The sequence below is a fragment of the Gopherus flavomarginatus genome, chromosome 6 (assembly GCF_025201925.1).
Source record: "Gopherus flavomarginatus isolate rGopFla2 chromosome 6, rGopFla2.mat.asm, whole genome shotgun sequence".
Taxonomy (NCBI): Eukaryota; Metazoa; Chordata; order Testudines; family Testudinidae; genus Gopherus; species Gopherus flavomarginatus.
In genome coordinates this window covers 9651869-9678836 of record NC_066622.1, presented here as the reverse complement: position 1 = coordinate 9678836, position 26968 = coordinate 9651869, and the positions used below count along the sequence as shown (strand labels likewise).

The 26968-nt window shown below is 44.1% G+C and overlaps 1 protein-coding gene across 19 annotated transcripts in view; it reads right to left on the bottom strand.

The window, feature by feature from the left end:
* MITF (melanocyte inducing transcription factor) overlaps positions 1-26968 on the bottom strand; it is a 183009-nt gene that overhangs the window by 108741 nt on the left and 47300 nt on the right. For 2 of the 19 annotated variants that reach the window (XM_050957435.1, XM_050957431.1), the window contains exon 2: positions 25271-25511. The exons of the other annotated variants lie outside the window; for them this stretch is intronic. Coding sequence is in view for 1 of the 2 variants with exons in the window: in XM_050957431.1 (XP_050813388.1) it covers positions 25271-25314 (44 nt within the window). In the remaining variant the exon portion in view is untranslated. The remainder of the gene's footprint in view (positions 1-25270; positions 25512-26968) is intronic. 19 annotated transcript variants of the gene reach the window in all.

Here is a 26968-nt window from a genome sequence, read left to right as displayed (position 1 = left end):
ACAATAATGGACAGAAAGCACCACAAAGAATGACAGTATTCAGAATAAAATTACACACATTCCTTTTCCTAAGGACGTTGTTCTCAGAGATTCAACAAGTCAGTTTGCTTACTATGTACTGAACTCATTCCACAAAGGCTAGACACCTGTCTGATTGTAACGGCTGTTGATCACTAGGCTAAATGTGAACATCTTGATCCATAGGTGATGGTTTCCGCATTCCATCATTCTCTTAAGGTATCTAGTGCCTTTCAGTATTTCCTCAATGTTTTGTGCAATGCTTTAGAAAAACAAGACATCAGGAGATCTGAATTGACATTCAGAGTCTTTTGTCTAAATGTTTCCTCACTGAAAATTGGGGCGGGGGGCAGGAGAGGGAGAGAGAAAGAAAGAAAGCTGCAGCCTTCCATACAAAGCTTGTGAAAGTTAGAACTGGTCAGGAACTGGAATGAAATTCCAACATTTCCCGTTTTTGTTTGTTGCCAATCAGAACGAAAAGCTGAAATGTAGAAATTTCCTGCAAAGTGAAAATTCCAAAAAGTTTTCATTCAGGACTAACAATGTTTTGTTTCAAATTGATTTGAAATGGGCTTTTATACTAAATATATTACAAACAGTTTTATATAAAATCTAACCAAAATATTTTGCCTTTCAGGCCAAAAGCAGTCAAAATCAACATGCTCCCATGAAACATCATGGATATTTACTAACCTGCATTGAGACCATTCTGTTGAACATTTTTTTGACCAGCTCTATTGAAAACATTTTACAAAGTGGCAATGTAAAGCAGAGAGGGAACCTTTACAAGGCTGACTATAAAAACTGTTGGAGGCAGAACGGAAAAAAAAATTAAAAAAAACACAACAGATGAAGATAAAAAGTGAATTAAAAAGAGAAACCTGAAACATATTCAAGAGTCAAAAGGCTGGTAAATATGCTCAGAGACTAGTTACAATCAAGGGATTAGTCTCCAGATTCAGCTGTAGGCGGATGACAGAACAAGATTTTTAAAGAAATGTAGTGACTCAGAGGTAATTTCATAGATGGAGCAGCATAAGTACAAGAGCAGCCCATACAGAGTAAATGGACAGGAGACAAACTGGGAGGAAGTGTGTATAAGGGTGAGTAGGTGGCAGAAGGTCAGAGAGGAGTTTAGGAGCAGCAACTCCATGGAGCTTTTTCAAAACCAGTGTGAAATCTTAGCCCCAATGAAATCAATGGGAGTTTTATATCTGACCTCATTGGAACCAAAATTTCATCCAATGGAGGGTAATACTGAACACGCAGGTTTTATTGCAATAGCTATCTGCTTATCCACAAACACACTCCTCCATTAAACAGTCAGCCACAAACAGATATCTAGATGAAATAACCAAGAACCATGCATTGGTGGATAATATTTACACACTGGAAAAACTTTTTGCAGTTTGGAAAAAAAAAAAAAAAAGGAAAGATTATGCCAACAACTGTTACAGCTACACAGTTTGGAGCATTTAATTTTGAAAGTAATTAACTTCAACCAATGCAGAAAACGTCATGGGAAAAGGCCCAACAAAGAGATATTACAAAATGAGTTAGTTGCAGAGTTTGTAGTCTTCTTTGCAAAGGCTCAGACTGTGATCTGCAATCTGTAGTACACTGACTCCCCCAATTTTTTTTTTTTTTAAGGTTGAGAAAAAAATCTCATTCCCGCTCTTCTTCAGACTTAATGATTCAAGCCTGACAAAAAACAACTGCAGTGTTTCCAAGATCTAAAGAAAATTCCAACACTGTCACCATTATTTATAGCTAGTTTATTCTGATGCATCAAAATCCAAATACAGCATATAGCTAGGACATCCACTGTATTAAACAAACAAATACATAAGTGTAGTTTATTAGGCCTTTAAGTGCTACCTGTGGGGTTGAAAAACTAATTTTCAATTTTCATAGATTGTGGTAATCTGTTTCCTCTTTAGAGAATAAACTGCTCCTATTTTTGACTCCGCTTCAATTAAAAAAAAGAAAACATGAAATGTTTTCAACCAAAAGTATTACTGGAAAAAATTGTTCTTGGAAAATATTCAGTGACAAAACTCCAGAAGCAAGAATGTGGAAAACTGCATAGCATGTAAGTTGTTAAAAAGGACACAATCTACACAACCCTACTGCACATGTACATAGCCAAGTATGGTCTCGGTTGCACGTGCTCTCTATTTTCCAGGCTATACAGCAGTGGCCCCATTTTTCACCTCATCCAGAGTTACCAGACAATACACTAGAGCTTGGAAGTGAAGCAAACACACTGCAGTGATTGATTACTAATGACTCTCAAGCATAACCATATTACCTAAACTCAGCTCCTGGGAACAAGCCAAATTAATTTTTCTTCTGTGCCAAGATTTATCAAATTTGCTGAGATTGCAACCAAGTTTTCCCTAGTTATAAGAATACCACCTGGGGAAATAAAATCAGAAGCTAATGGTCCTCTGCTCTGGATCTTGATTCTCCACTTTGCCTGTCAGATCCCAAAAGATTGTTGATTGTCACGCCATACTGCAAGAACTACACAGTCCTCTCATGTTCCAGAGTGGTAGCCGTGTTAGTCTGTATCAGAAATAACAACAAGGAGTCCTTGTGGCACCTTAGAGCAGGGGTGTGCAAACTATGGCCCGCGGGCCAGATCCGGCCCCTCAGGGCTTGAGGTAAGCGGTGCCAGGCCAGAGCCTGAACCTCTCCTGCACCCGCCCCACCAACTCCCTGCCCGAACCTCACACCCCTCCTGTACCCCAACTCCCTGCCCTGAGCCCCCTCATACACCCTGCCCCCAACCCCTTGCCCTGATCCTCCTGCTGCACCCTGCACCCTCGTGCACCCCAACCTCCTCCCCAAGCCCCCTGCCACACCCACACTGCTCCCACACCTCAACTTCCTGCCCTGAGCCTCCTCCCGCAGTCCGCACCCTTCCTGCATCCCTGCCCTGAGCCACCTTATACATCCCACACCCCTCCTGCACCCCAAGCCCCTTCCCTGAGCCCCCTAATACACCCTGCACCCTTCTCTGCCCCAATCCCTTGCCCTGAGCCACTTCCTGCACACTGCACCCGCCCCCACACACCACACTCACTCATGCGCCCCAACCCCCACCCCGCATACAATTTCCCCACCCAGATGTGGCCCTCGGCCCAAAAAGTTTGCCCACCTCTGCCTTACAAACTAACAAATTTATTTGGGCATAAGCTTTCGTGGGCTACAGCCCACTTCACTGGATGTTTTTGCAAAGATGAGAATGGGGTAAGAGGGGAAGTCTTTGGGTACAATGGGTCAGGCTTCTGGAGAAAGTTTGGTTTGGGCTGTCTGCTCAGTCTAATTTATATGATTCTGTATTGAGTTGAATTATTTATACATTTACCTAAACCACAGGAGAGGAAAATTTCATAAATCCAAATGTAAAAGGCTTCAGCTACTCATAAAAGAGATGAGCAATGAGAGTATGTGTACTTAGAGCCACATAGATACCAAATTTTATATGCACATGACAGTCAGTCACTCACATGGCCCAACCTTCAGGCACCATGCTAAATATTCTTATTTACTCTCTGTAATTAAGCTTGTCTGTAGAAGTATTAATCATTTTTAGACTCATGGGTCTGGCCTTCTTTACCACAACACAAAACCTATTAGCGGAACTCAGTCAACTACGTTAAAGCCTTTTAACAAATCTCTATGCACCTAAAAAACAATCAAAACCTGTATTTTGTCAAGGCAGCCAGAATAAAATGGTTGGCCTATAGGCACATTTTGTCCAAGTCCCAAGCATACCTAGTGCAGAACGCTGCTCAAGAGAGAAACTTTCATTATAAACATTTTATATACAAATTATCAAACCCAACCTAGCTCTAGCGGTCTGGTAAGTAACTGAAAAGTTCTTTTAAGCAAAAGTGAGTTTCCAAAGCACTTGGTCAGGAATCCAGCCTTTCCTTCTCAAATACACTAGTTATGTAGCATACTAATTAAAAGAGGGAATTGTGTCCACCTGATATGTTGGAACAGTGCTCAACCACAAAATTATTTACTAGTTTCAAAGAAATGAAGTAGGTGGAAAAAGCAGAGTGGGACACCTCTTTTGCAAGAAGATTCTGCTGGTGACAAGTAATTCCAATTTAAGAACACGCTGCATTGCACAGCATATTTGTGGTTATTTATCACTAACAAAACACTAAAATATATTCAAGTATCAGAGGGGTAGCCGTGTTAGTCTGGATCTGTAAAAGCAGCGAAGAATCCTGTGGCACCTTATAGACTAACAGACGTATTGGAGCATGAGCTTTCGTGGGTGAATACCCACTTCCTCAGATGCATGTAATGGAAATTTCCAGGGGCAGGTATATATATGCTAGCAAGCAAGCTAGAGATAACGAGGTCAGTTCAATCAGGGAGGATGAGGCCCTGTTCTAGCAGCTGAGGTGTGAAAACCAAGAGAGGAGAAACTGGTTCTGTAATTGGCAAGCCATTCACAGCCTTTGTTCAATCCTGAGCTGATGGTGTCAAATTTGCAGATGAACTGAAGCTCAGCAGTTTCTCTTTGAAGTCTGGTCCTGAAGTTTTTTTTGCTGCAGGATGGCCACCTTAAGGTCTGCTATAGTGTGGCCAGGGAGGTTGAAGTGCTCTCCTACAGGTTTTTGTATATTGCCATTCCTAATGTCTGATTTGTGTCCATTTATCCTTTTCCGCAGAGACTGTCCAGTTTGGCCGGTGTACATAGCAGAGGGGCATTGCTGGCATATGATGGTGTATATTACATTGGTGGATGTGCAGGTGAATGAACCAGTGATGGTGTGGCTGATCTGGTTAGGTCCTGTGATGGTGTCGCTGGTGTAGATATGTGGGCAGAGTTGGCATCGAGGCTTGTTGCATGGATTGGTTCCTGAGCTAGAGTTATTATGGTGCGGTGTGCAGTTACTGGTGAGAATGTGTTTCAGGTTGGCAGGTTGTCTGTGGGCAAGGACTGGCCTGCCACCCAAGGCCTGTGAAAGTGTGGGATCATTGTCCAGGATGGGTTGTAGATCCTTGATGATGCGTTGGAGGGGTTTTAGCTGGGGGCTGTATGTGATGGCCAGTGGAGTCCTGTTGGTTTCTTTCTTGGGTTTGTCTTGCAGTAGGAGGCTTCTGGGTACACGTCTGGCTCTGTTGATCTGTTTCCTTATTTCCTCGTGCGGGTATTGTAGTTTTGAGAATGCTTGGTGGAGATTTTGTAGGTGTTGGTCTCTGTCTGAGGGGTTAGAGCAGATGCGGTTGTACCTCAGTGCTTGGCTGTAGACAATGGATCGTGTGATGTGCCCGGGAATTTGATGACAATATATATCTCCAGATCAGTGGCACTGCTATGGGCACCCGCATGGCCCCACAATATGCCAATATCTTTATGGCCGACCTAGAACAACGCTTCCTCAGCTCTCGTGCACTCACGCCCCTTCTCTACCTACGCTACATTGATGACATCATCATCATCTGGACCCATGGGAAGGAGACTCTGGAAATATTCCACCACGATTTCAACAGCTTCCACCCCACCATCAACCTCAGCCTGGACCAGTCTACACGGGAGATCCACTTTCTTGACACCACGGTGCAAATAAGTGATGGTCACATTAACACCACCCTATATCGAAAACCTACCGACCGCTATGCCTACCTTCATGCCTCCAGCTTCCATCCCGGGCACATCACACGATCCATTGTCTACAGCCAAGCACTGAGGTACAACCGCATCTGCTCTAACCCCTCAGACAGAGACCAACACCTACAAAATCTCCACCAAGCATTCTCAAAACTACAATACCCGCACGAGGAAATAAGGAAACAGATCAACAGAGCCAGACGTGTACCCAGAAGCCTCCTACTGCAAGACAAACCCAAGAAAGAAACCAACAGGACTCCACTGGCCATCACATACAGCCCCCAGCTAAAACCCCTCCAACGCATCATCAAGGATCTACAACCCATCCTGGACAAGGATCCCACACTTTCACAGGCCTTGGGTGGCAGGCCAGTCCTTGCCCACAGACAACCTGCCAACCTGAAACATATTCTCACCAGTAACTGCACGCCGCACCATAATAACTCTAGCTCAGGAACCAATCCATGCAACAAACCTCGATGCCAACTCTGCCCACATATCTACACCAGCGACACCATCACAGGACCTAACCAGATCAGCCACACCATCACTGGTTCATTCACCTGTACGTCCACCAATGTAACATACGCCATCATATGCCAGCAATGCCCCTCTGCTATGTACATCGGCCAAAATGGACAGTCTCCGCGGAAAAGGATAAATGGACACAAATCAGACATTAGGAATGGCAATATACAAAAACCTGAAGGAGAACACTTCAACCTCCCTGGCCACACTATAGCAGACCTTAAGGTGGCCATCCTGCAGCAAAAAAACTTCAGGACCAGACTTCAAAGAGAAACTGCAGAGCTTCAGTTCATCTGCAAATTTGACACCATCAGCTCAGGACTGAACAAAGACTGTGAATGGCTTGCCAATTACAGAACCAGTTTCTCCTCTCTTGGTTTTCACACCTCAGCTGCTAGAACAGGGCCTCATCCTCCCTGATTGAACTGACCTCGTTATCTCTAGCTTGCTTGCTAGCATATATATACCTGCCCCTGGAAATTTCCATTACATGCATCTGAGGAAGTGGATATTCGCCCACGAAAGCTCATGCTCCAATATGTCTGTTAGTCTATAAGGTGCCACAGGATTCTTCGCTACTAAAATATATTGGTTCCGAACTTCTTTGTGCAAGTCTGCATCACTAACAAAGAGGAGTTAATTTCTCTTTCATACAACAAACAAAAACCCCCATAGCACAGTCTACAACCACAGGTAACTGAAGACCTGCCTCACAGAAACTAAGGTGTACATCCGGAGTTCTGTACACCTTCTGTCAGGTGTGTCAGCATTCCCTTCAAGACCTCTTTCCACTCTGCTTCCCAAGAACTCAGTTCAACTCCAGACTGTCGCTCAGGGATCTTTACTTGGCATACAGTAACGCTATGCTGAGTTCATCAGACTCAAACATATGAGGTGGATGCAGTGTACATCACAGATCCAAAGTTACAGAGAAATCCCCTTCCTTTATATAAACCTACATATGTTACGTTCACTATATATTGGATTACATGTTTGAGGATTGGCTTCGTTATTTTGCAGGAACCAGTCCCTGTACAGCACGCTCTGTCCATGCACTCTCCGTGTCTGACTTTACACTTTACCTCATGTTTACACTTCCGACTTCTCTTGTCCACTGTTATTTTGTTCTTAGTAAATGGTTTTTGGGTGTTTCCCCTCTTATCTTCGCTAGCTCAGACAGCCTGTCTTTAACTTACTGACCCATTTACTTTTCTTAGCACAGACATTCCGTTTTCAGCCCGGAGATCTAGTTACCTCCCTAATCCCATTTTATAAGAAATTAGGCCTCTCCCATGTTGAATTACTCAGGTAGGCCTCATTTGATAAGGGGCATCTTTTGTTTCCTCAAGAGTGCATTTGAGGATCCAGAAAACCTACAGAAACCTAGCAAACGTTAAGCAGATCTTCCACCAGAAATGGGGTGGCCTGCAATCTGGGAAGGTAAACCCACGACCAGAGTGGCCATCATCAGAAAAATCCGCCCCCCCCCCCCCCCAAACTCTGCACGTTCCTGAGGTCCTTGCTGGAAGTTTTTTCCCTAGCACAGAAGATCTCAAAGACCATTCATCCCTCAAATAATCGCTTGTTGCAGGATTTTTTTTTCTGAAGAGCCTCAGCAAACTACACCTGACTTCACCCATCTTGCTCCTACAGTACAATAACTGTAATCCATTAAGATATGCCCACTTCCTAAAACAGCACCCAAGGCTCAATAGTTCAGTTAGGACTCTTAGTTTCCTCACCTCTACCCCACCAACTAGCAAGGAGGTTTGGAACGTACACATGAGGTGACAGAGCTTCCTGATGAAGAGGTATCACACAGCCATATCAGGTAAGGAGATGGTCCCGTTCCTTTTATTATGAATTACCTATATGCAAGTGCACTGAAGTCAACTGAAGAACAAAGAAAAGCTGGTGACGTGTATTCTTACTTACTTCGTCCCAAGAACAACATTAATGACTTTTCCATCCCCATCTGCCTCGCAGCTAGTTATTACAAGGTTTCCCTGGAAATAGCATCCCATCAGCACCGGCAGGGTATTCAAGATAGTCTTATATTGCTGCTATCCATTCTGTACCTATTCTAGGGTCAAAGGGGGGGGGGGGTATGGTCTTCTCAATTATCAGTCTGCCACCTTTCATGACTATCCACAGTTGCTTGCTATCCTGTGTGCAGAAAGGAATAAGGAAACAAAAATGTGATACTGGATGAGTATTTTCAGTAATCTAAGAATATGCTCCAAGTGCTGCAGAGGCTTTTCCAGAACTCCTCTAGACACATGACCAGATATGCCAGATGTTTCTTCATATATAGTTAGGAGTAAACATGAAAGAGAGATGGCTAGCAACAGCCATTTCTGCAAAACAAATCCCAGAAGCAATTCAGGAGATGGACTTGTATAAAGTTACTTTTCTTAGTTAAGAAACGTGGGACTAGAGAGAATGCGATCAATTCCTCATATTTCCTCACAAGTAAATTCTCAAACGTTTCTTCTAGAAACTGATCACAAACTAGAAATAGAGATGCAAATTTGCACATATGGCTCCATGTTTCAGTATATCTAGAGATATATATTCAGTACATATTCAAATGCAGAAGTTAGAATTAAATTAAATACCATGCATGCCTACTATGTCATTTTCAGCCTCTCATAACTTGTGAAGATATTTATTTCACAACAACAGGTACTTGCAGCAAAATACAGATCCAAACTTGGGCCTATTCTCAATAAAGTAGAAAAAGAATGCCCAGTTTTAGAAAGGAAGATCATGCTCACCAATAAATCTGAACCGTTTATTTCAGTAAAATAAAAATAAATTGAAGCATCCTAGTAGGCGTAGGTCCAGGAACAAGTCTCCCATCCAAGACAGAGCCTATGTATACAAAATTCTTTTTAGAAGTTTGTATGTAATAAGATTTTTTCCTAATACACACAAAAATCTGTTAAAAGCACATTATTTAGTTTGCAAAGTCAAGAACTCCAGTTAGGATACGCCAGATACACAGGTGCCTATATAACCTTAAGTCTGACCCCTCCTGCATCCACACAGTGCAATAAATGAGGCAAGAGTGCCGGGAGGGTGGGGGAGGAAGAGAGAATGTCATCACGTAATTAAAGCCTGTATTATAATGTACAAGGAGTCAGAATTAAGGTTTCATGGGTAACCTTAAATTGGGAATTTCCTAATTTTTTTTCCAAGTATTTAACTTTCCAGCCTAAATGTTCTTTCTATGTAGTTTATGTCCATACACAGAAAACCTGTATAAGTGACTGTTGCACATCATAAAACGTGGGTTTTTACACTTTCCTTTTCTGGGGGCTCCAGTCCAGCAGCCTAGATTTACCTGCTCCTCCCCTCACTCACCAATCTCTGACATAGCTGCTCCAGTAACAACCAGATTGTACTAGGAATAGGGTTGCCAATTTTGGCTGGATGTATTCCTAGAGGTTTCATCACATGACACAATATTTAATTGAATATGAATCTTGAATTCCTGGAGACGCCAGGACAATTCTGGAGGGTTGGCAACCCTACTAGGACAGCAGGCTGTCCATGTGAGCATGCTCACTAGAAGCCAAGCAGCAACTCTGGCCAGCAGTATGTGACCCTACGTGCCCCCCATTCTCCACATTGCCTCTGGACAGTTAATGTTTTGGCAAGTTGCCAACACTTTCCTGAAGAATGCAAGCAGAAGGGAAATGGCTATTTTCAACAGTTTATAACTCAGCAAAACCTGATTGGAATTTCCTGGGACCAATTAAAGGCATCTCTAGCCCCAGGGCTTTGACCCTGCTGCATTTCAAAGGCCTGCTGCAGACAATGGAGGCGCTAGGACTTCTCAAAAAATCTTTTACAGTGGAAACTGTTAGGTGACCTAACTACAAGTGTCACTACCTGCTCCCCCCACAATTCTGATATTGCTACTTAGGGTGCTAATTGAGTGTACTTGTGCTAACAGATCACATGTGGAAAACCAAATACACACACGAACATAAGCACTGGAGTGTCTTCCTGTTCTGTGGAAGCTTTAGGGGTGGAGAAGAAAAGATGCAAAGGTCTGCAGCAAAGAGAAATGACTGGACTATGAATAAGACTAGACTTAACTAGTGAAGCAGCATAAAGCTGAGGTCTTCAACTTCCTTAGTAACATTAAAGTGATCTATTGATACCCTTAGCAAGTCCATGCTTCAATCATTTGGCTTACAAGATCTGAGGCACAAGAGTCAGAACTGCAAGCACGTCTAATGTCATGTCACGTTTATTTTTGTTGATGACTCTAACTTGGATATTCTTGCCTTGTGTATCCTTTAGCATTCTGAAAGAAAAAAACAAAACCATTTCACTCTCCAGCATGCTCCTTTAATGTGTGTATTAAATTACATATGTAGGTTGAAGAGGAGGCTTGATTAGTATGTGCCAGCAGAAGAATGAATAAACAATCCGAGGACAACACAAGGTGAGCATGTCTCAATATGTTTTCGTCTGACAAGCGTCATTGAACGGTTTTATTCCATTAAAAGAACAAGCAATATTTTAATAGTAGTTCAGTGGGTCTTATCTGGAAACTAAAAAGAAGAAAAAATGAACTCCCAACCACACACACTTAAACCCAAAGGTGACTCAGTCTTTAGTTATGCGATTACCCAGCCAGTAGTCACAGTCACTTGAGTGTACAGTCCATGTGGCAATGTCACTCAAAAGATCAACTACTACAATACATTCATCTTGACAGCAAGTCTCTACAACACATCTGAAAAGAGCACTCACCATCTCATTGGACACTGCTCACCACATCAAATAAAGAGTGAGCCAAAGAAAAAGATAACTATTGATCTCCTGCTGTTTTAGCGTTATTGCATGTATACAACAGCAACCTAGAGACCCATTAACAAAATTAATTGACTAGACATTGCACAGTTAAGCATTCCAAAGTTTGGAAATACATGTTTAACCCTTGGCAACATTCACTTTGACTGCTTGTATGCTACAGTCTTCAGTTATCCTTTAGATGGGCAGCCTTACCAGGCCTGGCTAACGCTTTCCACTGTAAGACCCTGCTTTCAGTTGCTTATACTTCTGCCAGATGTTAACCAGGTGAGCTGAATTTCTTCCATGCTATGGGTCTGCCTCTGGCTGAATTTTTTTTGGAAAATTTCAGTCAAAACATTTCAGCCATTTCTGAGAACAAGATTAATGAAAAACAACGTCTCTTTCCATTCTCTAGTCACCTTTTCTTTGGAAGCCTTTAGCACCCCTATGCTGTGGAGGAGGGACTTGCAAATGGGCAGAGGTGGCCTTTGTGTCAGGGCTGTGCCTTTTGGCATCCCTGTGAAAATCCACCCAAGTTATAAGCCTATGAAAAATGTGCAGTTTGCACTTGCTCAGTAGAGACTTGCTGGATCTTAACAACTAAAATCTCCCAAGATTCCATCCTCACTAACCATGCCTGAGCCTCGTACAGCTCCTGAGATTGACCAAACGGTGCATGTGCCATCCCCATAGAAAAATTGAGCATGTCCCCTCTAGCCCAGAGCTCCAGGGTGAAGCTGGACTTTCTCTAATGGCTGCTCCAGGCCCGGCGCTGGAACTGAGAGCAGAGAGTCCACCTCTCCTGTGCTTTCAGTGTCCTTCTTGCTGGCAAACAGGTTGCATGGAGGAGGAGGCAGCCTGATTCAGATGCAGAGGGGACAAGAGCTAGACCTACAGCATTGCAGAGGAGGATTAGGGGATTGGAATGGAACAAGGTAGGGTGGGGGAGGGGGTGCCACAGAGTCAGAGACTGGCAGCTGGCAAGGAGGTGAATAGAGGAACTGTGAACCAGAGGAGCAGGGGAAAGGAAGTGTGGAAGAGAGGAAACATCTGGCAAGGAACTCGAGTGTGAAGTAGAACTGAAGCTGGTTGGGAAAAGAGACTGAAGACAAGGAACTGGGGGAGATGAGGTCATCAAGATGGGATGAGAAGCCCAGGGAAGGAGACTAGGACCGAGCCAATGGTAACAAGGAACACAGGTGAGGGCGGGGGAAAGAGAGACAAAGAATTGAGGAGAGGACTGGGACTGGCTGGGCAAGTAGACTGGAGATAAGAGGCCACAGGACAGAGTAGAGTGAGGGAGGGAGACTGGGAACCTGGTGGGATGAGATCAGGACTCACTGGACAAGTAGACTGATGAGTAGAGACTGAGATTAATTAGGTGAAGACAATGGGACTGGGACAAGGAGACTGTGGTGCAGTAGAGCACAGACTTGTGACAGAAGAATCTGTGCCTATCACAGCACAGGCAAAGTATCTCATTCCCCTCTAGCGCTAGTCCACATAGCAATAGTAGCTTGTCATCCTCTATCAGTTACTTCATTAGCTCAAGCAGCAGAAGTCTCAGTTTTGGATCTACAGGGTCCAGCCTACTAAGGATGTCATAAGATGCCAGATGATGTTATCTGTTTTTTCAGGGTGTGTCATAACATTTCTTCCCAGATCTGGACCTTAGCGTCCAAAATATGGGTATTAGCATGAAAACCTCCAAGCTTAGTTACCAGCTTGGACCTGGTAATTGCTGCCACCAGCCAGGAATTATACAGTGCCTAGCTCACTTTGGTCTCCCCAAAACCTTCCCTGGGGGACCCCAAGACTCAGATTCCTTGAGTCTCACAACAAAGGGGAATAAACCATTTCCCTTCCCCCTCCTCCCCTCCAGGTGTTCCCTCCCTGGGTTCCTGGAGAGATATACAGAAGCAAGCTCCGTGAATCTAAACAGAGGGATTCCACCCTCCGTGTTACAATTCCTTGAAACACAAGCACCGAGAGAGCTAACCTCTCTCCCCCTTCACCCAGAGGGTATGCAAAGTCAGGCTTAGTAAATCTAACACAAAAAGATTTTCCCCCTGACTTTTTCCTCCCACCAATTCCCTGGTGAGCTGCAGACTCAATTCCCTGGAGTCTCCACAGGGTCCCCAACAGGTCTTAAAAAGAAAGCTTTATATAAAAAGAATGAAAAAAGGACATAAAAATAGTCTCTGTATCAAGGTGACAATATACAGGGTCAATTGCTTAAGAAAAAAAATGAATAAACAGCCTTATTCAAAAAGAATACAATTTAAAACATTCCAGCAACTACACACATGTAAGTACAAAAAACAATATAAACCTATTGTCTTACTATCCTTGTACTTACAACTTGGAAACAGAAGATTAGAAAGCCTGGAGATAGAAAAATCACTCTCAGAGCCAAGAGGGTCAGACCCAAGACAAAAACAAAGAACTCACACCCAAAACTTCCCTCCACCCAGATTTGAAAAAGTCTTGTTTCCTGATTGGTCCTCTGGTCAGGTGTTTGGTTCCCTGTGTTAACCCTTTACAGATAAAAGAACATTAACCCTTAGCTATCTGTTTATGACAGGGTGTTTTTTTTTAAAGCTAGGAAATTACTCAAAAAACTACATTAAATGAAAATTACAGTTGCAAACTTAAGCTTGCAAACGTTATGAAATGCAAAAATGACAATTTATCCCCATTGCACATATGTAGTATAATACAATCTTTAATTACATGATCATATATTTTTTCCCACAGGGCGCCTGTCTCATTATGTGCACAGAATGGACACCACTCACTGAATTAACATCTATTTAGTATTTTGTCTTCTCACTGCTCAGTGAGTTACCCCAGGCCTTACTTACTGCACTCTATTCAAACCGGGCTCTGAAGACAGAATTATTAATTTCCTCATAGAATTTTCTATAGTGCTCATCTCTATGGTATCTGAGTGCTTCACAAACATTAATGAGCCTAGTCTCCTGTGAGATGAGTGAGTGGTAGTATCTCCATCTTACAGATGGGATTTTAGGCAAAGAAAGATTAAAGTCAAAAGTATTCACTAATTTTGGGTGACGATTTTGAGCCATCTACGACCTGAGTTGGCAATTAATTCGTCTTTGACTACTAGAAGTAAATATGCCCAACGGCTTGTGACGGGATGTTAGATGGGGTGGGATCTGAGATACTACAGAGAATTCTTTCCTGGGTGTCTGGCTGGTGTGTCTTGCCCATATGCTCAGGGTTTAGCTGATCGCCATATTTGGGGTCGGGAAGGAATTTTCGTCCAGGGCAGACGGCAGAGGCCCTGGGGATTTTTTCGCCTTCCTCTGCAGCATGGGGTACGGGTCACCTGCTGGAAGATTCTCTGCGCCTTGAAGTCTTTAAACCATGATTTGAGGACTCCAATGGCTCAGACACAGGTTTGTTACAGGAGTGGCTGCGTGAGATTCTGTGGCCTGCAACATGCAGGAGGTCAGACTAGATGATCCGAATGGTCCCTTCTGACCTTAAATTCTATGAGTCTATGATTTTTCAGAGTATGTAGTTTATAGCACATTATATGTTCAAAGAACACAGTTCCCACCAACTTCAGCTACAATTGCTAACACTCAGTACTGCTGCAAATTAGACCCTAGAGAACCAAATCAGGCCCCTAGAAAGTGAGGAACACTCAATTAGTTACCACCACCCAGTGTGAAAAGTCTGCCTTGAGTGACTTGGCTAGCATCACAAAGGAACTCTGTGGCAGAGGCGGGGATGGAATCCATTTCATTCAGCTAACATAACCATGAAACCATCCTCTCTTCCTGCAATCCCCTGCCTTTCTCACTATGCCCCTTTCAATTGCTGCAACAAATGAGGCAGGGATCCTTACAGACAAAAGTTTCCTTCACTGCACAACCCTAATTCACCCCAAGGCAGGACAATCCTTAACACTGAATGAGGCAGAGGGCCTGTGGAAAAAATAGTATGTAATCATGTAATTGAAGACTGCATAGGCCATCGTAATTCTTCTACATGCTCACTGCACCATCTTTAACGGTTCAGATCTCAGGCCAAACAAAGCTATCCGTATATACTTGTTCAAAAGGCGAATTTTTTCATTAAAAAACAGAAACACCAGAGACGGGGGTCGGCTTATGAACGGGTATAGAGAGGGAAAGGTGGGACACAGCCCCTCCCTCGAACAGAGGGAGCAAGGACAGGCAGCACAGCCAGAAGGGAAGACATGGGGCCAGAGTCTCTCTGCTTCTGGCCACGCTGCTCTCCCCCCAGTCTCCAAAGCAGCTGCAGCTCCAGGGCTGGCAGGCTGCAGGCATGCTGCTCGGCGCCACCCCCCAGAGCAGGCTGAGGCCACGCCACCCGGCCCGCCGGAGCACACTGCGGCCGTGCCACCTGGTCCAGCCTGCTGGAACATGCTGCCATGCCACCCGGTCTGGCCCACCTAGGGTGACCAGACAGCAAGTGTGAAAAATCGAGATGGGGGTGGGGGTTATAGGTGCCTATATAAGACAAAGCCCCATATATCAGGACTGTCCCAATAAATCAGGACATCTAGTCACCCTCGGCCTGCTGGAGCAGGCTGCAGCTGCTCTGTCCAGCCTGCCGGAGCAGCTCCAGCCAGGCCAGAGACATCGTCCCCTGGCCCTCCCCAGATAAGGTGGAAAGGGATGGGATGGGGAGACTATGAGGGCCCCAGGCTAGGGGTGGAGTCTTGTGGGGGGTGGTCACAGAGGTTGCTCCCCTGACTCCCAGCTTCTCCCCCCCAAAATTTCCGTACTAGTTGCTGTTCCGGCCTATCAGAGTAAGCAGCTGGCACGCTGGGACGCTTTGTTTACTGAGGTTTACCTCCATGCCTGCGGACACTCGAGGTAAACAAACCATCTCAGCCCACCAGCAACTTATCCTGATGGCCTGGGAGCCAAAGTTCGCCGACCCCAGAATTATAGGGTCGGCTTATGAATGGGTTACAAAAATTTTCCATTTCCATCTTGGGGCGGGCTGACTTATAATCAAGTATATATGGTAAATTCCCTCCAGAAGGAGGAAAGGATTGCTCCTTGAGGATGACTATTTCCATGCCAAAAGACACCTTTCAAGATGAAGCAGTTTTGCCTGTAAAACTGTTCAAAACATGGTCCTTTCATTCAAATGGCTCAGCCGTTCCAAAAGAACTCATCTTCAAGCAGAGACCAAGCACTGAAAATTTCTGCCCCTAAATTTACAAGTTGTATACAAGTTATGAGTGACTGCAGCAGCGTTCAATTTTTTTTAGTCACTCTGATGCACCAAAACCTGGTTAGCAGGTGATGACACAATGTTCAATTATTTTGATTAATTTTTAAGTCTTACCAGAAAATATAAAAGCAGCAAAGAATCCTGTGGCACCTTATAGACTAACAGACGTTTTGGAGCATGAGCTTTCGTGGATGAATACCCACTTCCTCAGATGCATGTAATGGAAATATCCAGGGGCAGGTATATATATGTGTGCTAGCAAGCAAGCTAGAGATAACGAGGTCAGTTCAATCAGGGAGGATGAGGCCCTGTTCTAGCAGTTGAGGTGTGAAAACCAAGAGAGGAGAAACTGGTTCTGTAATTGGCAAGCCATTCACAGTCTTTGTTCAATCCTGAGCTGATGGTGTCAAATTTGCAGATGAACTGAAGCTCAGCAGTTTCTCTTTGAAGTCTGGTCCTGAAGTTTTTTTGCTGCAGGATGGCCACCTTAAGGTCTGCTATAGTGTGGCCAGGGAGGTTGAAGTGCTCTCCTACAGGTTTTTGTATATTGCCATTCCTAATGTCTGATTTGTGTCCATTTATCCTTTTCCGTAGAGACTGTCCAGTTTGGCCGATGTACATAGCAGAGGGGCATTGCTGGCATATGATGGCGTATATTACATTGGTGGATGTGCAGGTGAATGAACCAGTGATGGTGTGGCTGATCTGGTTAGGTCCTGTGATGGTGTCGCTGGTGTAGATATGTGGGCAGAGTTGGCATCGAGGTTTGTTGCATGGATTGGTTCCTGAGCTAGAGTTATTATGGTGTGGTGTGCAGTTGCTGGTGAGAATATGTTTCAGGTTGGCAGGTTGTCTGTGGGCAAGGATTGGCCTGCCACCCAAGGCCTGTGAAAGTGTGGGATCATTGTCCAGGATGGGTTGTAGATCCTTGATGATGCGTTGGAGGGGTTTTAGCTGGGGGCTGTATGTGATGGCCAGTGGAGTCCTGTTGGTTTCTCTCTTGGGTTTGTCTTGCAGTAGGAGGCTTCTGGGTACACGTCGGGCTCTGTTGATCTGTTTCCTTATTTCCTCGTGCGGGTATTGTAGTTTAGAGAATGCTTGGTGGAGATCTCCACTGGCCATCACATACATACACATTTTAGCTGGGGGCTGTATGTGATGGCCAGTGGAGTCCTGTTGGTTTCTCTCTTGGGTTTGTCTTGCAGTAGGAGGCTTCTGGGTACACGTCGGGCTCTGTTGATCTGTTTCCTTATTTCCTCGTGCGGGTATTGTAGTTTAGAGAATGCTTGGTGGAGATCTCCACCAAGCATTCTCTAAACTACAATACCCGCACGAGGAAATAAGGAAACAGATCAACAGAGCCCGACGTGTACCCAGAAGCCTCCTACTGCAAGACAAACCCAAGAGAGAAACCAACAGGACTCCACTGGCCATCACATACAGCCCCCAGCTAAAATGTGTATGTATGTGATGGCCAGTGGAGATCTCCACCAAGCATTCTCTAAACTACAATACCCGCACGAGGAAATAAGGAAACAGATCAACAGAGCCCGACGTGTACCCAGAAGCCTCCTACTGCAAGACAAACCCAAGAGAGAAACCAACAGGACTCCACTGGCCATCACATACAGCCCCCAGCTAAAATGTGTATGTATGTGATGGCCAGTGGAGATCTCCACCAAGCATTCTCTAAACTACAATACCCGCACGAGGAAATAAGGAAACAGATCAACAGAGCCCGACGTGTACCCAGAAGCCTCCTACTGCAAGACAAACCCAAGAGAGAAACCAACAGGACTCCACTGGCCATCACATACAGCCCCCAGCTAAAATGTGTATGTATGTGATGGCCAGTGGAGATCTCCACCAAGCATTCTCTAAACTACAATACCCGCACGAGGAAATAAGGAAACAGATCAACAGAGCCCGACGTGTACCCAGAAGCCTCCTACTGCAAGACAAACCCAAGAGAGAAACCAACAGGACTCCACTGGCCATCACATACAGCCCCCAGCTAAAATGTGTATGTATGTGATGGCCAGTGGAGATCTCCACCAAGCATTCTCTAAACTACAATACCCGCACGAGGAAATAAGGAAACAGATCAACAGAGCCCGACGTGTACCCAGAAGCCTCCTACTGCAAGACAAACCCAAGAGAGAAACCAACAGGACTCCACTGGCCATCACATACAGCCCCCAGCTAAAACCCCTCCAACGCATCATCAAGGATCTACAACCCATCCTGGACAATGATCCCACACTTTCACAGGCCTTGGGTGGCAGGCCAATCCTTGCCCACAGACAACCTGCCAACCTGAAACATATTCTCACCAGCAACTGCACACCACACCATAATAACTCTAGCTCAGGAACCAATCCATGCAACAAACCTCGATGCCAACTCTGCCCACATATCTACACCAGCGACACCATCACAGGACCTAACCAGATCAGCCACACCATCACTGGTTCATTCACCTGCACATCCACCAATGTAATATACGCCATCATATGCCAGCAATGCCCCTCTGCTATGTACATCGGCCAAACTGGACAGTCTCTACGGAAAAGGATAAATGGACACAAATCAGACATTAGGAATGGCAATATACAAAAACCTGTAGGAGAGCACTTCAACCTCCCTGGCCACACTATAGCAGACCTTAAGGTGGCCATCCTGCAGCAAAAAAACTTCAGGACCAGACTTCAAAGAGAAACTGCTGAGCTTCAGTTCATCTGCAAATTTGACACCATCAGCTCAGGATTGAACAAAGACTGTGAATGGCTTGCCAATTACAGAACCAGTTTCTCCTCTCTTGGTTTTCACACCTCAACTGCTAGAACAGGGCCTCATCCTCCCTGATTGAACTGACCTCGTTATCTCTAGCTTGCTTGCTAGCACACATATATATACCTGCCCCTGGATATTTCCATTACATGCATCTGAGGAAGTGGGTATTCATCCACGAAAGCTCATGCTCCAAAACGTCTGTTAGTCTATAAGGTGCCACAGGATTCTTTGCTGCTTTTACAGATCCAGACTAACACGGCTACCCTCTGATACCAGAAAATATAAGCACATCATCAGAAAGATCATAATAAAATTGCCTCGCTGGTTGCATGGTCCTTTCCATCAATAAGAAATACTAAAAGGGAGGTACCACAGTCTTTTAGAGCGTAAATAATCAAATTCTGAGTGACATTTCAAAGCATTCTTAAAATGAGCCTAGCTAATGGCTCAGGAAACTGTCTTTGAAGAATGAGTTTCACTCTTGCTAGAATAAAATTGACATTCAGGAATTTGAGAAAAGTTCCATTCATAATATGAGCCACATAAAATTGCTACTGGATATTTCTCTCTGTACTTGTTAATGAAGAGATCAGCAAGCAAAAAAAGTTACAGACAGCAGCCATCAAGTCCCGCTACACCCTCACTCCACCCATTCTATACCCAGCAAAATAACCACTCCATTTTCTTTTGTCTCTCTGGAAGATCCCATAAATTCAAACACAAGAGAGAGAGACTTCAAGTACGAATTACCTTCTTTAGATACCACATAATGGTGGACTTTTGATAGGTCCATCACTAGAGACCGCAACAGAATTACAGAGACTCGAATTTCTTAGCGGTCTCTGTCACAACTAGGCCCAGTCCCTACCTGGAGGGTCTCAAGTCTGTTGCAAGTGGATCCACATGCTTCCAAGTCAACTGGGTCTGGGGAGAGTCTGAGCACCATTCTCAGAGCTGGTATGTAAGGCATACTTCCAGGTTACAACCTTCTCTCTGAGCCCTTCCTTGGAATGTGGGACTCTGCAATCCAGCCACCCAGCCCCTGGAACCACAACCTCAGACCTCCCCAGCTGCTTACACATACACTCCTCCAGAGATCTACATCTAACAATTTTAATCTAATCCCTTCAGGGACAACATGGCAGGAAAGTTGGAAACACAGGCTTAGCAAAGTAATTTCTTAACCAGTCTCTTTACTGGTAAGCAGCACTGGAGGGTTACTTGATCTGCATCTGCAGATACAGGAAAATCGTGCATCTTGTATTTGCAATGTTCATGAGAGCAGTGCGGAGTTCTGCAGGCTCCAGATGAGGATGTTTGGCACACTGGTGCACCACACTTTACATCAACACAAGCACTCCTGGTGAATACATGCAGCATCAATGCAAGCAGCCAAGCATACACACTGTTGAGTGATATACAAAAACTTTGGCAGGCATATACCCACCAATGCCACTTGTGTTGAGCAAAGCTTGTAACGCAGACATGGCCAAAAGAAATTCTGTTCATATGGAGCCAAGTAGCGCACTGTAGGTGCCTCCAACAACTGCTAAATAAGGGATAGCAAGAGCCATTGTCTGTGACATTCATGAGCATTAAAATAAAAAAAGTTGTTGAAGTGCAGCATGTTTAAAGTACAACATGAATAATGGCTGACTATTTTGCTAATGATAACTCCAAGTGACCTAATTTGTGTTTCTTCTAATTGTACCATGTTAATACATTACAAACTCCGTAGAGCAAATCCGACACGATTCACGGTGTCAAGTTATTACGTCAATGAATATGGGTTACAGGAAAGAGTCTCGTATGCCTGCATAGGCAGAGGGTGCCACAAGGGGAAGAAAACCTCAGCCAACCTCAAAGCATCATCACCCCGCTGTAGACATGTACAGCGTAGGTCTAGCCTACAGACAGACATACTTCTCACCAGCAAGGTGAGATCAGAACAAAAGATTGCAGCATGCATTCACAAAGCACCAGCTAAGGGTGTCACAAACATGGAGAACGCTAGAACAAAAACCATTCAACTCAAGTCAGAATTGTTACTCTTGCATTAAGCATTACTGCAGTTCAGCAGCTTCTTCAGTATATCGGATGCTACCAACCTGAGTTTAAGTTACAGACTAATGCTACCTTATTAGATTTTCCTGTTTCTACTGTCGCAGTAACCGATTTCATGACCACTGTACATCCACACTCACTACTCTTCAGCTTTAACAGGGCATGGTGGCAAGGTATTTTCCCCATACATTGGATCATTTCCCCTAGCAACCTTATCACTTATTTATCCTTTGAAAGCTCTAAAGTGCAATCTTTTTCCTTCCTGACATTTCTTTCCATTTCCACGTGTACGGTGGCTTGTTGCTTTACTGTTTGGCTTAGAGAGAGAGAGAGAGAGAGAGAGAGAGACACACACACACACACACACGGCACTCAACAATTACGAGCTTTACAAAGACATAAAACACAATCAGGTCACATTCTAGGCCTACTAAGCTTGATGTTTTCTTTTAATTAAATTAAAAAGTAAGTACCATAAAGAGAGCCAATGTGGCACTGGCAATAGTTTTTCTGTAGGCCACACCTAGAGTAACGTTCAAATGCATGCTCCAGTAGCACATCAAGAGATGAGGCAGTGTCAGCAGTGCAAGGGATAAGATTTTTACTCTGGCTGTATAATCAAGAAACTCCTTCCTGTTATAGAGCAATTAAGCTTTCATCTAAACAGTTATTTTAACCATGGAAACATTAATAGTCTGTTTTTCAGTACATATTACAAAGGTTTAGCTCTTAGAAGCCACACAGACTCTGCTTAGTTATGCTTATTGCTTCAGAGGGAAAATAATGAAGCCTTTATTAACAAGAAAGAAAAATTCCATGTAGTTAAGCTGCTGCTTCTAATTCGGTTGGCAAATTTTCCTTTATTGTATCATGGCAACATGGTTAAAGCGAGTCACTATGGTTGGAGTCCTTCCCCTCCCCTGATGGAGGCACACAGTGGGTAGCAGCAAAAGCAAAGGTGTATAGTGGGGTTGGCTGCACATTTGGGGCAAGTCACCAACTGAATGATTCCAGATGGGCTCAAGGTAAATACAGTGGGGCCCACCTTTGCTTAGGGTGTGCTGCTAAGTGCAGTGCATGCATTAGCTGGCTTGAGGCTTCGCCATACCCATTGCCTGCTTGCTAAAAGATCACACCCCCACTTGGGGCTGAGGAACAGCAACCAGTACAGGAGCCAGGCCCACTCCTGATGCTCACCTGGGTGCAAAGTAAACACTGTGCTTTGTTGCTTGCATACGGATTGCATTAAAAAAAATGAGCTTGAGTTTTTTTCTCTCAGGTTCAGCAGATGGGACTGTGGAGGGAAGAGATGAGACTCCCATTCCAGTGCACTGCAGAAGGAGTCCCTCTCTTTGGGGGTTGTTTGTTTTTGTTGCCTCTCTCCTCCTGCCCCCACAACACCGGATCTGGATCTTTAGCCATTAAGACACGTGCACATGCTCACCTGAGAGTTGGCGATGACATTTGGAGCCCTACAGCTTTGGGGTATATTTACTAGTATTAGTATAGACTAGTATCTACTAGTATTGGGTGGAGGGATGGCTCAGTGGTTTGAGCATTGGCCTGCTAAACCCAGGGTTGTGAGCTCAATCCTTGGGGGGCCACTTAGGGCCACTGGTCCTGCTAGTGAAGGCAGGGGGCTGGACTCAATGACCTTTCAAGGTCCCTTCCAGTTCTAGGAGATTGGTATATCTCCAATTATTACCTAGACATTTAATTTGCCCACTGGCTAAATATTCTCAGTACCTGGTAGAATTAATGTTGGGGAACAGGATTTCTGTTTTCAATGACCTTAAAATCTGAAGTTCTACTTTACATGTCAACATTTTCCCACTATCATCATTATATATTTGTACAGCTATATCACCTAGGAAACCTAGTGATGGTTCAGGGCTGCACTGTAGTCAGTGCTCTACAGACAAAGATGATCCGTATGATGTAGAGCTTTCAGTCTAAGGGTATGTCTACATCTATAATTTTGCAGCGCTGGTTGTTACAGCTGTATTAGTACAGCTGTATAGGGCCAGCGCTGCAGAGTGGCCAGACTTACAGCAACCAGCACTGCAAGTGGTGTTAGATGTGGCTACACTGCAGCGCTGTTGGGCGGCTTCAAGGGGGGTTCGGGGAACGCGAGAGCAAACCGCGGGGAAACAGGTCTCCTTCCCCGGTTTGCTCCAGTGTTCCCCGAACCCCCCTGCAAACCGCGGGGAAGGAGACCTGCTTGCACGGGGGTTCGGGGAACGCGAGAGCAAACCGGGGAAGGAGACCTGCTTCCCCGCGGTTTGCTCTCGCGTTCCCCGAACCCCCCTGCAAACCGCGGGGAAGGAGACCCGCTTGGGGGGGATTCGGAGAACACCAGAGCAAACCGCGGGGAAGGAGACCTGCTTGATTACCAGAGAGGCTTCCTCAGGTATGCTGGGATACCTGCTTATTCCACGGAGGTCAAGAAAAGCGCTGGTAAGTGTCTACACTTGATTACCAGCGCTGGATCACCAGCGCTGGATCCTCTACACCCGAGACAAAACGGGAGTACGGCCAGCGCTGCAAACAGGGAGTTGCAGCGCTGGTGATGCCCTGCAGATGTGTACACCTCCTAAGTTGCAGCGCTGTAACCCCCTCACCAGCGCTGCAACTTTGTGATGTAGACAAGCCCTAAAATAAGAAGACAAGTTTTCACATGGTGTAAGCTGGCATTGGTTGATTTACCACAATGGAGCTACACCAAAAGAAAATTTCACCCAACATCTGAAGTGGACTGGAGCAAAGACCGCTATACACTCCAATGGCATTAACAGATTGGAAAATACAGAAGCGAAGAAATAGTTTTTGCTTTGCGCTGTTTGGAACACAAAAATTGCCATGCAATTCATGGCTTGCAGAGTGAAGAGTTAATCATTATTAGTTGAGGTTTACATTTCAGACCACTAGTGACAGACCATTATAAAAAAAAACCTCTAAGATGCTGAGACATTTGTCTCCTTATTTATAGCGCAAGTTCTATTTGTCTTTGCAGCATTTCTTCTATTGCTCGTCCAGATTCAAACGGAAATTAGTTACGTCAAAACAGTTCACCCTTAATGATACAGAGTTTCTAATGAGGTACTTCCCAATAAAACTACACTCACCCTTTCTAACAATTACTCACCTATGATAAAAATAAACATGGATTGTAGTACCTTCAATTTTCTCATCAATCACTAAGTAGCTTCAGTTAGAAACATGCTGAGGCAGTTGAGATGTTATTAGAAAACCACCAAGGAAACTTTATATGTTTTCCTGACATAGCTGCTCCTATTTATGGTGTAAAGTGAAGTTATACATTTTTTCCCCCCACAGAGATGCAACAGCTAAGTAACATGGTGGAAGCCATGATTTGGGTCTTATTGCTGGAGTATATTTTACTAAATTTTGCTTTTAGGCCTTGTCAACAAAAAGTAAAAAAAAAAACAAACCATTTATTACAGATATGGGAGAGAAGTGCATGTGAGTGTTTAAATGTGTGATGACAACCATCTTGTGGTGTTAAAGGTGAGAAAAGTTTAAGAAATATGTGATTACTAGTTGCTTTTGGTTTTTAAAATTGATGCCAGCAAACTAGGACTGATGAAGTACATTCAAGTATCCATTAGTATTTTGCTACCTGTCACTGACAGATAATCTCTACTATAATGTTCCTGCTCAAAAACAACACTAAACTGAAAATAGATTATTTATATGTGATAAAGTCACATACCACTGCCAGCTTGTATGCAGCTCAGGCCTTTTATACCCTTTTTAAAATGGACACAGTAATAAAACAATGCTGAAGCAAGTAACTAAATATTGTATATGCATAAGTACACTTAAAGTTAAATACAAGAAAGATTCTGCTCTCAATTACACCAGAGAGATTTGGAGTAGTTCTGCTGAAAGAAGTGGACTTATTTTAGATTCTCTTACATCGGTGCGTATTTTGCACAATACATACAGATTGGTTTCTCTTTCAGCACCAGTAGCATATATTCCTGTAGTGTATATAGTAGGACGACAATTGGTTGTAGAGTGGATGGGTCTGGCCATGTATGTTACGCTTGCACAAATGCAGAAGCAAGCACACACTTCTGTGTAGCTTTGTTTACGTAAGTATTACATAAGCTGTTGGCAGCTTTGGAGCCAGTTAGTATTTATACATGCCTTATTTCTTGCTCCACAAGACAAAGCTGCCCAAAAGGAGGCATGATCTAGTAGTCAAATCCTGGGACTGAAAGCTGAAAACTTCTCAACTTCCTTTCCTTGCATGGATACTTGTTCCCATAGTGTCCTTGGCAAGTCATTTAACATCCCCTTATCTTGTTTCTTCCCAGCTGTACCATATGGATTACAATATGTACTTGACCCAGATGGATGCTGTGAAGTTTATTGTTGGTAAAGCACTCTGAAAAGAAAAATCATTTTAAAAATATTTTGATAGTCAAAGAACAAAAAACGTAACCATCAATCAATCGACAGGGCATGTCAATGGACTACAACATTTTGTTGTATATCAGGAGAGATCATAATTACTTAAAAAGTTGTATGTGACATTGTTGCTTACATAGCATATATGCACAAATTAAGTGGCCTGCTTAAGATGCTAGTTTGTGCTAGGTAGTAGTAGTATTACTAATATTGTGTTACTAATATTTTTGTTCAACAAACTAAGGCTATGCTTACAGTATGAACCTTTCAGCGGCATAGCTATACTGCTACAGTTGTGTCGCTGTAAGATCTCTCGTGTCGCTGCTCTTTGCTGGCAGGAGTCAGTTCTCCTGCCAGCATAATTAAACCACCTCCAACAAGCAGTGTTAGCTAAGTCAGCAGGAGAGAGTGTTTTTTCCACACCGCTGACTGACAAAAATTCTGCCAACAAAAGTGGTAACGTAGACAAAAGCCCAAGTGGCCTGCTATTGCTATTATGTCCGTCTCCTTCCCTTGGTGAAGCGCGCTGTCATGAGAAATACCAGATTGCAGATAGCAAATTTACCACTGACTAATTTTGAAATTTGGGGATTTCAACCTCCAAAAGGCAGGAGTTATTAAATAACTGTGCAGTCAGCTGCCTCTTGTTTCTCATGATAAAGACTATGGGACACATTCATCTGGGGCTTTCATAGAAAAAAAGTGTTTGCATCTAAAAGGACAAGTTACACTGAGTCAAGTTCTCTTCCTCAGAAGGACTTTCGCCTTGAGGCAATCGATATGTAACGCTGACCGAAGAACGAGCTACATTGTGAAATACTATCTTGATTGAGATCATTGTCATCCAATTCATTTGCTGGAAATATGAACTTTGTAGAAGAAATAGAGGAGACATGAAGGTAGATGGAGAGAATGAATTGGATACGGGGGGAGTGATGGAAAGAGAAAAATATTCATAGAAAAGGGCACAGAAAGTTAAAAATGATGAAGACGACGACAAATGAAGAGTGAAGAAACAACAGCGAAGGAAAACAGGCAATAGAGCGTGAAATGGTAAACAGAAGAAGCAAGAGAGAGACTAGTACAAAATGCTCAGTTAAGGTGATGAAGTCTAATGGCCAGGTCATTTGGTCTGGCTGAGACCTATGCTCAGCACAGGACCTGAGGGGAGTATGTCTTTGGTGAAGGATTAAAGGTGGCTTGGCACTACATTTCCCTCCTCCACCCTCAATCCTGGGAGCAGTAAGAGAACAGTATGGCTGCTGGTGTAAGTTAGAAGAGCCTCAGGACTGCTCTAAATTATGTAGGCTGCAATGACACTCCACCACCACGCTCCTAAAGACTGTTCCACCAACCCTGGATTGCAAGGGTGCGAGATGCCAGCCCCCATCTGCTCCCACATGAGGAAGACAGCACAGAGCTGGTTGAGCACCA